General features: G+C 50.7%; 1 protein-coding gene across 26 annotated transcripts in view; it reads right to left on the reverse strand.

Moving 5' to 3' along the window:
• The window catches only part of CAMK2G (calcium/calmodulin dependent protein kinase II gamma), a 55,890-nt gene that overhangs the window by 4,889 nt on the left and 36,576 nt on the right, over positions 1-14,425 (reverse strand). For 7 of the 26 annotated variants that reach the window (XM_027591905.1, XM_027591873.1, XM_027592039.1 and 4 more), the window contains 5 exons: positions 9,305-9,337; positions 7,067-7,135; positions 5,869-5,913; positions 3,559-3,607; positions 2,253-2,366 (listed from right to left, as the gene is read on the reverse strand). In XM_027591905.1, the coding sequence (XP_027447706.1) occupies positions 2,253-2,366; positions 3,559-3,607; positions 5,869-5,913; positions 7,067-7,135; positions 9,305-9,337 (310 nt within the window). The remainder of the gene's footprint in view (positions 1-2,252; positions 2,367-3,558; positions 3,608-5,868; positions 5,914-7,066; positions 7,136-9,304; positions 9,338-14,425) is intronic. The other 19 variants (XM_027591926.1, XM_027591888.1, XM_027592065.1 and 16 more) reach the window with 8 other exon arrangements.

Genomic DNA, 14,425 nt, shown 5'->3' on the forward strand with positions numbered 1-14,425 from the left:
AAAAACCCAGCAATTTACTTGCACGGAACTGGGGAGCTCCCAAGTGACAGAGCCCTCCCCAATCCTTCAGAGAATCCCCTGTGATCTCTGTGACAAAGATAACCCTCTTCCCTGTCTTGAACATTAAGGGCCTCTGCAGGAAGAATGAGCCCACTTTTCTCTTCATTCCTTCTCTGCTGTCCTATAGAGCTAACGGCCCCCTCCTCCCGAAGCCCACCCATTAGGTATGGTTCTCTGGCCTTTGTCTCCCTCTCCATCAACAACCAGGATGCAGAAAACACTCTTTTGTCTTTTACAGTTGAGGAGCCTGGCCATCATTAATACTCTGCCCAGGGTCCGTTATCCCATCCCCAGCACGTTCAGCCTCTCTTAAGAAGCATCCCCTGATATGGCTATTTCCACCACCTGCTTACTTCTCTCACCTGAAGGGGCTCAGTCAGGTCTCAATTACCACCACCACCACACCACCCCTAGCCCCCCCTCAGTGGTCCACAACCTAGCTCTGGGCAACAGCCAGCCTGAGAGCAGAACCCAGCCAGGGATGAGGGCTCTGAAAGGATGAACAGAGCCCTGGGATGGATGCTTAATTCTCTTCACCCTGCTCATCTCCTCCACAGGACTTTTCTGGGATAAAGGATCTTGGAACTATAAACATTCTTTTTAAGCGGAGCTTCTCACCAAAGAGATGGCTCCATTTACCCTGGACAAGCCTTGGGAAAGCTCTAAATCTCACACCAACTCTCATGCCAGGCTGTGTCCCTCAAGAAAACCAGGACAAGGCTCAGAATGACAGGCAGGCAGAATTGGTGCCCTCAGAGCCCCCCACCCCTACCCCATCCAAAGCCAAGGGAATGCTGCTGGTGGTATCCTGACAGGGAGCACCACCATGAGCAGGGGCACCACGAGGGTAAGAGAGGGCTCAGACTGTGCTCAGGCTAACCCTGACCAGAGCCCCGGGCTGGCCCAGGCTCTCCTCACAGGAGTGGGAGGCTGCGAGACAAACGTGTGCATTAGAACAGCTGGAAGAGGGCAGCACAGCCAAAGACATGGTCAGGTGGGGGCCCCACAGCCACCAGTCCTGTGGTGGAGGCAGCTCCAGGTGAGTGGGCAGCACGTTAGGGGAACAAACGAGCTCTATCCACGTCCCAGAGGCAAGCAGGTAGGTGTACGTACGTGTACACACACACACACACACACACACACCCTCCCCAACCACACACACACACACACACACACACACACACACCCTCCCCAACCACACACACACACACACACACACACACACACACACACACACACACACACACACACACACACACACACACACACACACCCTCCCCAACCCCACCAAACCCATTTGCAGGACCTGACTGGGGCCCTATGGGTGAAGAGGAATGTGTTTATAAACTCTAAAAGGATACACACACACACACACACACACACACACACACACACACACACACCCTCCCCAACCCCACCAAACCCATTTGCAGGACCTGACTGGGGCCCTATGGGTGAAGAGGAATGTGTTTATAAACTCTAAAAGGATAGATGGTAGAAGGAAAAGAAGCAGACAAAGGCATTCTCTACACAGACACAACTTAAAATATAAATATGAGCTACCATTAACCCAGCAAGTCATCGTACCAAGACATTCTACTATCTCATTTATTTTTCATGACAGTGCTCTGAGGTAGGTGCTGTTTTATTCCCACTTTATAGAGAAGGAGGCTGAGGCTCTGGGAGGTGTAAGCTGCTTCACACATTTCTGGAGGTAGTGTAGCTGGGGATTTAAACTCGGGTCTGTTTCACCCCAAGCCTCACGCTCTTAATATGATACGCTGAGCCTCAGGCAACACCACATCTCAACATGGTTCTTGGCTACGGCAATTCCAGCACCAGCCCCGCTCCCACCACCTTTGACTCTGATTTCGGACTCGGCCTTTCTTTTTTGCTCGTTGCTGCCGTGAGGCCCACTGAATGCCCCAGGGCCTCTCTGTTCCTTCCCACCATGCCAAGTTCTTCTACCCACTCTCCTTTATGTCTTTGGGCCCTGGTCCCAGGGGCCCCTGCCTGGCATTAACAGCACCTCCAAACAGCTCCCCCACCCAGCAGTGGCCGAGCTCCCCAAGCTTACTAAGACAGATAGCTGGGCTGGGCTGACAGCTCTAGGGGGGTGGGGGGGAGATCCCTGAGGGGCTTCAGGATGAGCCAGGGAGACAGAAGCCAGATTGTGCCTCCCTCACACTTACTGGCTGAGGAGCAGAGAGAAGGCTGGGGCTGCATGCCTGCAGAGGGGGCTGTTCTGTCCCGGGAGCTCCGTCCTTCAGGCCCCGAGCTGCCATTCCCAGTGCGGAGCGGGGCAGCTAGCCAGCCAGGGCAGGGCAGGGCAAGGCAGAGCAGCCAAAACAAACAGAACAAGGCAGGTGAGCGAGCAAGCCAGACAGGACCCAAGCCCGTGGCACTGCAGAGCCGGGGCAAGGCAACGCCTCGGGCTGCTGTGGACACCTGGACCACATCCCACGCTGCCGCCTCTGCCAGAGAGGCCTCCCAGCTGACAGCCCCAGGAAGGTGCAGACTTGGGCCTGTGGCTTCCAGAGGAGCCTTCAAATAGCCTGTATAAGGACCCCTGCTCCCAGGGAAGATGTTGTAGGGGGCCAGGCTACAAGGTCAAGAGCTGTGAAGGAGCCACTCCACAGCATCACCAGAACTGAACTGCTCTGGCTTGAATCCCAGCAGCCCTAGAGGTACTGTTCTTTACTACCTTATATGTTTATGCTTTCTATTTTTTGGTTCCCAAAGGTTTAGTGCCCCTTTATTACCCCTGGGTGTGCTCTCTCAGCTCTGTCCTTCAGCATTTCTCCGTCTGTTCTGCGAGCCTGGCCTCAGGTCACTTACTGATGGCAAAGGGAGCAATTCCAAGAGGCCAAACCGAAGAGCAGGACAGAGATTCCCCGGTGGTCTGGTCTGCCATGCCCTCCCACACCCCATGGCCCTCTGGCCAGGCCCACACTTAGGCTGGTGGTCCTCAAGGGACCACCAGGACATGGCCCAATGTGGTCCTGATTCCATCATTCATGACAAGACTCCGTGGCAAGAGTCACTGGTCCCAATGTGCCCAGGATGGTTCCGGTTTTACAACTGAATGTTCCACATCCTGGGAATCACCTCAACCCTAGGGGAATCAGGACAATGGGTCACCCTCCTAATGACTCACTGTATTTGTGGGCTACTTCTACAGGGACTCAGGACGTTCCTGCACCGGGATGTCACATCATTATCAGCAACAGGAACAGTTCTCTGAGCCCTAGCCCTGGAAGGCCTCAGGAAAAGCTCTGGTTTAGCTATTCCAGACTTGGGGTCAAAGAAGAGAAGCCTCTTGCCCAGCCCAGCCAGGCCAGACAGGGACCTCACATCTTAGCCCATGAAAAGGAGCTTTTTATGCCAAGCCCTCTCCTAGAGTATAAGGAGTCATCATTCTCAGTTCTGGGGACAAACAAGAGCCAGTGTACCCGGAACACTGCTGGGGTCCCTTCCTCACCAAGGGCCAGCACCTACCTTTGAGGTCTTCATCTTCTGTGGTGGTGTTGCAGCTCTCTGTGGAGCCCTGTAGGCCAAAAAGAACATGTTTCTATACACTCAGGCCCTTGGACTCTAAAGGAACCCAGCAGAACAAAAGCAGAGTAGGTTTTTTTTTTTTTAAATAGCAACTTTATTGAGACATAATTCACGTAGCCACAACTCATCCATTTAAAGTGTACAATTCAGTGTTTCTTAGTAAGTATATATTGTGTAACCATCGCCACAATCTAATTTGGGGTATTTTTTATCACCCTGCAAAAGAAACCCAGTATCCTTTACAGTTACTCACCACTTCCCCCAATTCCCTGCTTCCATCCCTAAGTAAACACTTATCTACTCTTTGTCTGGAAAGCTTTCCCTATTCTGGACATTGCATATAAATGTAATTATATAATATCTTTGGTGGAGTAATTAGAGGACGTGACCACCAACCAGTGGACCCATGAACTGGACCCAGGCAATCAGGATTCTTACCCCCACCCCTGTCCTTGGAATGTATGCTTTGCACACCATTTCCACAGTGGGGGCTGTTCTGCGCTCCTGCAGGAGGTGCAAGGAAGAATCATAAAAGGTTCGATTTTCACCCTTGCCATCTGACTTTTTTTTACAGAACCCTGGATTCCCAAATGCGGTCTTCCCCAACCCCCTACTCTTCCCCAACTCGGTAAATGACACTATCTATCCTGTTGTTAAAACCTGGAGTCCTCTTCTAGGTTTGATTCTAGGTTGAATCTTAGCTTTCTCTCTTTCCCTTACATTTTCTTTATCCAACCTAAATTCAAATCTATCAGTCCTATCTCCAAAGTAAATCCTGTCTCCTACCTCTTCTCTTCATTTTTTTAAAAAAGATTTTATGGGGGCGCCTGGGTGGCTCGGATGGTTAAGCATCTGCCTCCAGCTCAGGTCATGATCCCAGGGTCCTGGGATCGAGCCCCACATCGGGCTCCCTGCTCCGCGGGAAGCCTGCTTCTCCCTCTCGCTCTGCCTCTCTCCCTGCTCATGCTCTCTCTCTCTCTTTCTGTATCTCTGTGTCTCAAGTGAATAAATAAAATCTTTAAAAAAAAAAAAAGATTTTATGTTGAAGTAATCTCTACACCCAACGTGGGGCTCGAACCCACAATCCCGAGATCAAGAGTTGCACGCTCTATCAACTGAGCCAGCCAGGCACCCCTACCTCTTCTCTTCAAACGCACAGCTACGCACTGAGTCCAAGTGACCAGTATCTGGTACCTAGACTACAATAGCTTCCCGGTCCCCCTGCATCCATGCTTGCCTCCTCCCTAAAGTTCTTGCCCCTAACATGGCCACAGGGGCTTTTCAAAGTGTCAATTAGACTCCATTACTCCCCTGCTAAGAACCTCCAATAGCTTCTCCTTGCTGCTGGAAGACGATGCATACTGCTATGAAGTCCTATGTAGCAGGCCTCCGACTTCTCCAGCGTCATAGCCCTCCTGCTGCTCTCCCCCGGCCTCACACTCTTGGCTCTGCTTCATTTCCTCTGTTCTGTATATAGGCTAAGCCCCTGCGCTTGCAGCTCTCCTGTCTAGGGCACTCTGCCCCAGAGTCTGCCTGGCTGTCTCCTTCCCACCGTTTCGTTTTTAGCTCAGAGACTCAGCTCCCGAGGGAGGTCCTTCCCTGACCACTTAAAGAAAAGCCCTGTTCAACCCTTCTCTTTCCTTTGTGTCATTTTCTTCACAGCACTTACCACTATTGGATTTTATCTTACTTATATGGGTTTTGGTTTATTATATGCTTCCCCTACACCCGTGGAGAGAGATTTTTGTCTTGTCACCTCTGTAGACCAGACCCATGGATGGTTTGGGGCTCAGTAAATATTTACTAATGGGGGTGCCAATAAGACGACAAAGTTATTGACGGCATAATGGGGTGAGGCAACAGAGGATGCTCTAGGGTCTGATTATACTCTTGTCTCTTTTTCTAGCTGTTTGCTGTCATTTAAGCCTCACAAGTCACGGAGGGAGATGCCATTATTATTATCCTTCATTCACAGATAAGGAAATTGAGGTGCAGAGTACTACAGGGACTTACTCAGTGGGCCAGGATTCAAACCCAGGCCCGTCTGACTATAGGGCACGAAGCATAACGCCCTTTCAGGGACTGGAGTGACAAACAGGTACACACTATCCCCAGCCTAGACTCTGCACACATCCTGGCCTCAAGGCGTGGCCTGCAGGCTGCCATCTGCAGGCCCCATAGACCCTGGGACCCAGCCCACCTGTTTCTTGCTGGTCCCTAAAGCAGGAGACCAGCTCAGGAGCCACTCACCTTGATCCCATCTGTAGCGTTGTGTACCACGGTGGTTTGTGGCTCCTGTGAGAGAAGATGAAAATTATCCTCCTGACCTGGGGACAGAACTACGGCTCTTCCCTCAGGGACCCCATCCTTTAGCCCAGTCCCTCTTAGACCCTATGATGACCACGGAGGCCTGCCCACCAGCCATTCCCACAAGACAAAATATCCTGGCTCACCTGGGTCCCAGAAGCCCCAGATTTAGGGGATAGTACTGGCTGAGTAAGAAGGACAGGCCTGGCACTTAACAGGAGCAGGTATCAGAGAAGCTGAGAGGACAAGGGCCTCTGTCCCCGATTCCTGCTGGATCTGAGGGTTCTTTCCCCACAGGACAACTATGCTGGAGGAGCCATGGGGCTGAGGGCCCAGGCCAGGCCCTGCCAACGGCGTTCACCAAGGGGTGTGTAGGAGGCGGGGACATAGAGAGACCAGACTAAAGTCTCCCAGAAAGACCCAGGATGCCCCCTCAGCAAGCTGAGCCCAGGGAGCTGCCTGCTTTACCACCTTGGGCCTTCGCCAGAGTTCCTGGCCCTGTTGTGCTGTGAGGCAGCACGAGGGTCCCGGGCTGCAGGCAGGAGCAGCAGGCCCACCACCCCTCCGTCTCTCCCAGGCATCCCCCCTGCAAACTCTCTAGTTAGTCACTACCAGCAGAGAGAGTTCTGGGAGCACACGGTGCCCCCAGCATGGGGCACTCCAGGACCTCAGAGGCCTCAGCACCATCCAGAGGTGGGGGACCCCAGCCCTCCTTCCTGTTTGTAGCTTTGCAAAGGAGAGGCTGAGGCAGGTTTTACAAGGAGGCCTCCAAGAACTGAACGACAGGTCCCAAGAAAGCTCCTACCCTCTTCTTTTATAAGCCACTCACCTTCCCGGCCCCCATAGCAGACCCATGGGGGCCCTGCCTGGGGCTAAGAGGGTTAGCTGAGAGCCCTGACCACTCTTCCCCACCCCCAACAGCAGAAGGAGCAGGAGCGGAAGTTGTGCAGCGCAGGAAGGAGCATGGCCACACGGGACAATGAGGGGGAAGGGGCCCACGGGGCAGGACACAAAGCAGCCTGCTCTACAGGGATGAGAAGGAAAGGGCCAGGGCGGCCTGGGAGGGAGGGCAAGAAGAGGAAAGGAGAAGGAGCGGAAGGCAGCCAGGGGCAGGGGTGGAGAAGCCGGAGTCAGGAGGTACCATGGCCGTCTGCAAGGGCGCGGGCTCTTGGGCTGGGCTTACGAGACTGTTTTTGTTGTTGCTCTGTGGCTGAGACAAGAAAACAGATGGTTTAGTTCCTCTGGAGTCACCAAAGCCGCTCAGGTTCGACTCCCAGACCTCCCTTGCCTCCCGGCCTGGCCCGGAGGAGCTAGGCCTGAGGTGGCCTCCGTAATACTGTGTGGATGGGAGCAATGGTCGGAGAGATGATCGACTGGACGAGGGGAGTATTTGGAGGGGCCCAGAGACCTAACGCTGGAGGCACTCTTAAGGTGGGACCGGGCCAAAGACTTGCTTCAAAGCATCTCTCCAGAAATCTGCTTATGCCAGATGCCATGTCATTGCACAATCACATTTTACCCAAAGAAATTCAGGATCTTCTCATTTTACAGGAAAAAGAAGGGGGGTTTATAAGAAAGCAGAACAAAATGCAGAAACTCTGGGTCCCCTATCTGTGGGCAGTCTCCTGCTGCCCTTTCAACCTGCCACCTGCATTTCCTTTCCCTTAAGACACCAGCCTGAAGCCTGACCTGAAAAGAGGAGGAACGCGAAGAGAAAGAAAACCTCGCCCAGAAGATAAGTGTCCAGAGAGGAAACGGGGGCGGGATGTGACTTTGGATACAGAGTGCACCCACTGCCCCCAGGGAGCAGAGACAAGGCTGTGCTGCTGGCCTTTCTGCCTGGTAAGTCGTGGACTTGCTCAACTAGGAGTGAGGGCAGAGCTCCAGGGAGGGGCAGGTGAATCCAGGGATGGGAGGTGGTTGTAGCCCCAGAACCCAGCCCCTGGGAGAGAAGGCTGCCCAGCAGGCCAACATTCCTAACAGCAGCAGGCCACCGGGATATCTTGGGGCATCTCCTTGCCTTTTGAAACCTTACACCGAGTGGCACAGCAAGGGAGGGTTTGGGGAGATGATTAGGAAGGAAGGAGGCTGCTCTCCAGGGCAGAGAGCCTCTTACGATGCCCTCACCAATGTACTCGGTCTCACTGGGAGTCCCGATGGAGCCAGTGGCCACCGAGGAACAGCCTGATGCCTGCAACTTCTTCAAAAGACAGAGAGACAAACATGTAGCTACCATCTCTGAGCAGGGCACAAATGAGGACACCCTGGCAGGTAGGATGTGCTTCTTCTCTCCTAGGATACACACGGAAAGCTATCCAGACTGTCCTATTTCTTCTTGCCTGGAGGCTTCTTTTATGGCCCCTTGGACCAGACCTGAAGGCATCCAATCCTAGGTTGCTGTCAATGGCTGAGATGTCCCCAAACCCAGGGCTAGGCATGGAACCTTAAGCCAGGCACCAAGTGCTACCAGACCCCACTGAACCCTTCAGGCTGGAGAAGAGGGGTCCCGGGAAGAGTCAGGGTGTGGGTCAAAACTCATGTTAACTCTGCTCTCTACCATTCCCCCCAGAAGGAGCAGAGCCGTCCTCGCTCAGCTACTAAGTCCGACCTGTTTGGGGCTGACCGGAGAAGGCTGTCCTGCCTGCAAAGCCCAGCTGAGACAGAGACCGTGGCAGGAGGCAAAGACTCCAGGGCTCCCTTAAACCTGCCCTATCTGCAGAGGGCTGGGATGTCACCCACGTGGCCCCACCTCTGGCTTTAATGGATGGTTTCATAACAATTCAGGCTGCTATGCTCCCCTTGGTGGCCTGGGTCCCATGAGAAAGAAGATGCATTCTCTCTAGTCTTTCAGCTGTCCCCCGTGAGGGCTGGGTGGGAAGGATGGACTGTTAGGCACGGCCTGTTCACGGGCACTCGCCCAGGGGCACAGGCCCAGAGAGTGAGGCTCGGGGCTGTGAGCCTACTGTAGACCAGCTCTTCTGCCCACCGCACACATGCCCACTGGCTGCCAGTCTGTGCGAAGTGCCCAGCGAGCAGGGCCTCTCCTCCTGAGCGACGGCATGTGAGGGTCTCTCCCTGGGACTCCCCCCAGTCCCTGCTAGCTTCACATCCTGCCCAGGGCTGCTGGAGGCAGTCCAAGCTCTGCAGCGGCGGGGGGTGGGGGGGTGCCACACCGTACACTCCGATGCCCACCGGTCAGGCCACTGGGAGACCTTGGGCCACGGCCCCCGCCTGGCAGGACAGGCCGCGTGTACCCATACAGCACAGACATGCAGTGAGGATGAGTGAAGTACACGCACATGGCAGAATGGGGTTGCGTGGCTGGCAGGCGGGTGCAGGCAGCATGGAGTAGGCAGATGGGTGGGCAGGCAAGGCTCACCATTAGGTGCACGCTGGAACTCGACTTCCTTTTCTGGACACACCACAGCGAAAGGGAAAGAGAAGGGGAAAGAGGAGGTAAGAAGAGAAGCACAGAGATGCTGCAGGTTAGTGCACCAGCGCGGGCTCTGCCTCAGGAGAAAAGAGCGGGAGAAGGGGACCTGGAGCCCAGCACCAGAAGGATTCACACAGCACTTAGCCCACCAGGCACACAGATGCCTCCGGGCCCTTTGCCGTCAGGTTCACAAACACAGATTTAGTATATTCTAAGATTCTCAGCCTCGCTCACAGAAAGCTTTGTGAAGAGGTTAAGGTCGCAGGTTTATAAAGGTAACATCTGGCTGCAAATTTATAGGTTGGGGCTTCTAAAGCTGGCTCACTGTACGGCTATTTATTTTCTCTTGTTACTAGGTCTGCCTAAAATTCGGCTGAGCAGCGACCAGGTAAATAGCAAAAGCCATTCGAGGCTGTCCTCAGCTTTGGAAACACTGGACTCCCGAACTGAGCCTTTTTTGCTGCATCCCTACACTGCTTTTCAGAATAAAGACGGTGAGCTTTGGAAAATCATCTGATAAACGGTGAGTTGGCGGCATCCCTCTCTTCGTCAGTATGGCCATGCTCATCCAGAAGATTTCAGTATCTCACTGCATTTTGCAATTAGTGGGACATGGGAGAACAGGAGTGCTGGTGACTAAAACTGTAGTGATCACAAAGACATCAGGATGGAAACCAAGGGGGATGCTGAAAGCATGATTCCTCAGGCCAGGTGCTCACGGACGTTATGTTCAGATGTGAAACGAGAGCATAAAAATAAAGACCACATGGAACACTGAAAACCCATCTCAGAAGACTGTCTCAAAGGTGAAAGGCACTTAAGAAGTTTATAATTAGCTTCCTGGGAGACAGAACTCCCCTCGGAAACTATCTGTTGTGTGACTACTGTTCTAGGCAGAGGCTGACATCCTACTTTAGAGGACATTTTTCAGGACAATATTCAATTCAAAAGGAGGGGACTACAAGTATTTAAAAGAATTTAAAATGGGCACCTGGGTGGCTCAGTTGGTTAAGCGACTGCCTTCGGCTCAGGTCATGATCCTGGAGTCCCGGGATCGAGTCCCGCATCGGGCTCCCTGCTCGGCGGGGAGTCTGCTTCTCCCTCTGACTCTCTTCCCTCTCATGTGCTCTCTCTCTCTCTCTCTCTCTCATTCTCGCTCTCTCAAATACATAAATAAAATCTTTAAAAAAAATAAAAGAATTTAAGATTATACCTAAGGAAAAAGAAAGCCTATAAATAATTGGGCTTCTTCTTTTTTTAGGTAAATTCTATGCCCAACATGAGGCTCAAACCCATGACCCTGAGATCAAGACTCGCATGCTCTACCGACTGAGCCAGCCAGGCACCCCCAAATTGGGCTTCTTTCGCATTAGCCTGCTGTTTATGCCCCAAATGTGGGATTTTATTTCCAAAATTATTCCTCAAAAAGAGGACATTGCTTTACATTCATACTTATCCTTTTATCCAACCCAAGGGTTTACAACGTGAGGGAAGATCCATCTCTGTCATCTCCTCTGTGCCTAGCAAAATCCCTGAAAAGTTGCATACGATCAACAAACTTTTGCTGAGTTGAACTGGGTTTGCTGACTCTGGTTTTCCCTCAGGCTAAAGCAGAGCACAGGTCTCTAACTTGCCCAGGATCACTGGAGTGAAAACTCTAGGAGCACTGACGGGGCCCACCCTTGGTTCTAGTGATTTCCTTTCTTGCTGTGAAAGGTCGGTGCAGGCAGCCTTAACCTGGACCCTGCCTTAGGCCGAGCACTTTCAATTGTCTGCTTCACCTAATGGGGAGGAAATTCCCAACCGCAGCTGGCTCTCTTTTTCCTCAACTGTCCGGCATGAAAACCCAAGACAATCCTTTTCCACTCAAGGGTTGGTTTCTACTGGATTAGTAGACGTCTGTCAGTTCCTCTCTCCCGGATCCTTTCAGGGCTTTGCCCTCAGCCACGCACAGCTGAGCTCCTCTCAACCAGCCCACTGTTTAAATACCAGATCATTTTTAAAGAACCACATCTCACTTTTATTTACAAATTAAATATTTATTTAAAATTGGAAGCCAGAAAAGGATTCAAACCTACTTTCCACACTTAAACAAATATTCAAACAGTTCTTAAGGAAATGGCTATATCCCTTTTTCTTTTTTTTCTTTTGTTCCTTTATTTTTTTTAAAGACTGGCTGGCCATCCTGGCCTGGGATGAGCAACATGCACTAACTGTCCTCAACTAGGGGCCTCTTGGGATCTGAGTGTTTGTGGCCCCTCCAGTCTTGTCCTCGAAAGTGGCTGTCATTCTTCTACAGACCCTGGATCCCTGTATCCACTCTCAGAGAAACCGAATCAGAACCTGGGGTCCCTACACTCAAGAGCACTAAGTGGACTCAATGCTCAAACGAATGCTAATATTCCAGCATCTTGTGAAAGCTTCTGGAGAGTGAGGAGGAAACCTTCCTATAGACCTTAAACACCAGGAACTGGGAAGGGAGAAGCTGGGAAAGCAAGGTGGGGTCTATAAGAGACCCAGGCTGCTCACAGGTCAGCATCTTCTGAGCAACCTCACAGGCCTCCCTCACTCATACACACGGGTCATCACCTTGACCTTCAAAAGATTCCAGAAAAGTTGAACCCCACACATCTTGCTTTGCCTTCCCCCTCTGCCTTTCGCAGCACTTACGTCCAACCATGCCATTCATTGTTATATACACGTTCCAAATTCTATAAGGTCTGCAGCCACGTTAGGAGCAACTTGGAAAACAAAGGGGGAAAAAACCCCACCCATAATCCTCTCTCTCTTGCTAGTCTTTTTTCTTATGTAATTTAGAAACGTCATTATAAGCTACATCTGAGTTGATGCCTTACTTTTGAAAACAAATAGTATTTTGATTTTAAGTCTGATTTTCAAAGGAATGCACGGTCTAGGTAAGAAACATAGAAAGTACAGGAAAATATATAAAATGAAAGTTTCCCAAATCCCCATCACCCAGTGAAGTTACTATTAACACTTCATGGGGTTTCTTCCAGTTCCTCTTCTATCCACATAATATATACTGAATATAATCGACAAACGCATCGTTTTTTTAAGCAAAATTTAGATGACAGTGTATGTTCTATTTTGTATCCCACTTTTTCCACTTAATATACAACATATCATTATATAGTCATGAAAAATTAATAACTCTGTTAAAGGTCTAGTAAATGGGTTTCCTGTAATTATTTAGTCATTATCTTATTGACTTTTGAAATCGTCTCCAATTTTTTCAGTTAGAATGTCATGTTGAACATCCTTCTGCTTTCAGTTTTTCCATACTTTGAATTATTTCTTTTTACTCCTAAAGTTTATTTTAGTAGTCTCTACATCCAGTGTGGGGCTCAAACTCACGACCCCAAGATCAAGAGTCACATGCCTTTCCAACTGAGCCAGCCAGGCGCCCCTTGAATTTCTTCTTTAGGAGAAATTCCCGAAGTAAAATTAAAGGGTAAAACCAGCAGGGACAATTTTTGTGGCTTTTGACATGCTGGCTGTTTCCGAAAGGGCCACTGCTATTTACGCTACTCTCCCAAACTTAAGAGTCAAAATATGGCGCCTCATTTCAACTTGCATTTTGCTGATACTAGTGAGGCTAAACCTCCACATTTGTTAACCAGTTCTACCTCTTTTCTGGGTTTTCAGTGCAACCTCTCTGACCATTTATCTACTGGGTTTTGGGGGGGGGGACTCTTATTTGCTAGGGAGAGTTTTTTTTAAGATTTTATTTATTTATTTGACAGAGAGACACAGTGAGAGAGGGAACACAAGCAGGGGGAGTGGGAGAGGGAGAAGCAGGCTTCCCGCCGAGCAGGGAGCCTGATGCGGGGCTCAATCCCAGGACCCTGAGATCATGACCTGAGCCGAAGACAGAGGCTTAATTAGACTGAGCCACCCAGGCGCCCCTACAGAGAGCTTTTTTGTATAAAAATAATATTAACCCTTCATATCACACCTGCTGTGAATATTTTCCTCAACCTGTTGCTGGCCTTTTAATTTTGGCTGGTCATTCCCTTCTTGAACATTTGCATCTTTGCCTTTGTTCCCACCACTATATTCAAAGTCTTTTCTCATGCACAAAACTCGCTGGGCTCATAGCAGGGTCAGACACTAGCTTCCCCACATATGTTCTCATTTGAAGCAATTTATTTAACCATTTGCTTGCCATGCCCTCATCCTTCTCAGTGCTCTGTAAGGTCCGACATTGTTGCACACTTCTGTTCTTCCCCCACCTCTTCTGTCTTTTGATGATTCCTCTTCTTCTTCCAGCCTCTCAATGACAGATGGCCCTGAAATTTTGTCTTTACTGAACTCTTAAACCTTCATGTGCTTTAGATTCATATGGAAGAAGGGGAATATTATTAAAATTCAGATTCTGCCTCCCACCCAAGGCTTCCTGAATCTGAATTCCAGGCTGGACCCTGGAAGCTGTATCTTTTTAATTAGCTCCTTCCACTAATATTACATGGTTGTGCCTGACACTCATCCCTGGGGGCAGCCATCTGGAAAGTTCCATTAGAAGTCTATCCTTCAATGGCTCCATTATCCATCTTTTTACCACCATCTTGGCTGAGACTGCTTTATTTCAGTCCTATTTTGTGCAATCATTCTTTCCTTCAGCCTTTCGGAGCTACTGAAGTTCCCAGAATCATCACACTGTTTCAAACCTATATATCTTATGCTATTTCCTCTGCCGGGAATATCCCCCTCCCTCTCCTGCTCACTTCGACCTAGCAAGATCCTTCAACTCAGTTCATGGGCCATCTCCTTCAGGAAGATTTCCTGTTTTGGCTTAGATGCTGGTTTCTGCTCCCCCAGGGCCCGCCCTGAGCACACCTCCTTCCATAGACCTGCCCAGAGCACCCAGGACTGCTGGTTTCCCTGTCTCTCCCCAACTCTGAACACCTTAAAGGGTGGATTATGTCGCTGTCTTCCCAGCTCCTGAAGGATGGAACTGGCCGAGTGAATGAACGCATGGGATTCACTCACATGAGTCCCCATCTGCATGTGTAGTGCTGAGCTCTTCCCTGGGCCACATCAGGTACT

The sequence above is a fragment of the Zalophus californianus genome, chromosome 15, assembly GCF_009762305.2.
Source record: "Zalophus californianus isolate mZalCal1 chromosome 15, mZalCal1.pri.v2, whole genome shotgun sequence".
NCBI classification, from domain to species: domain Eukaryota; kingdom Metazoa; phylum Chordata; class Mammalia; order Carnivora; family Otariidae; genus Zalophus; species Zalophus californianus.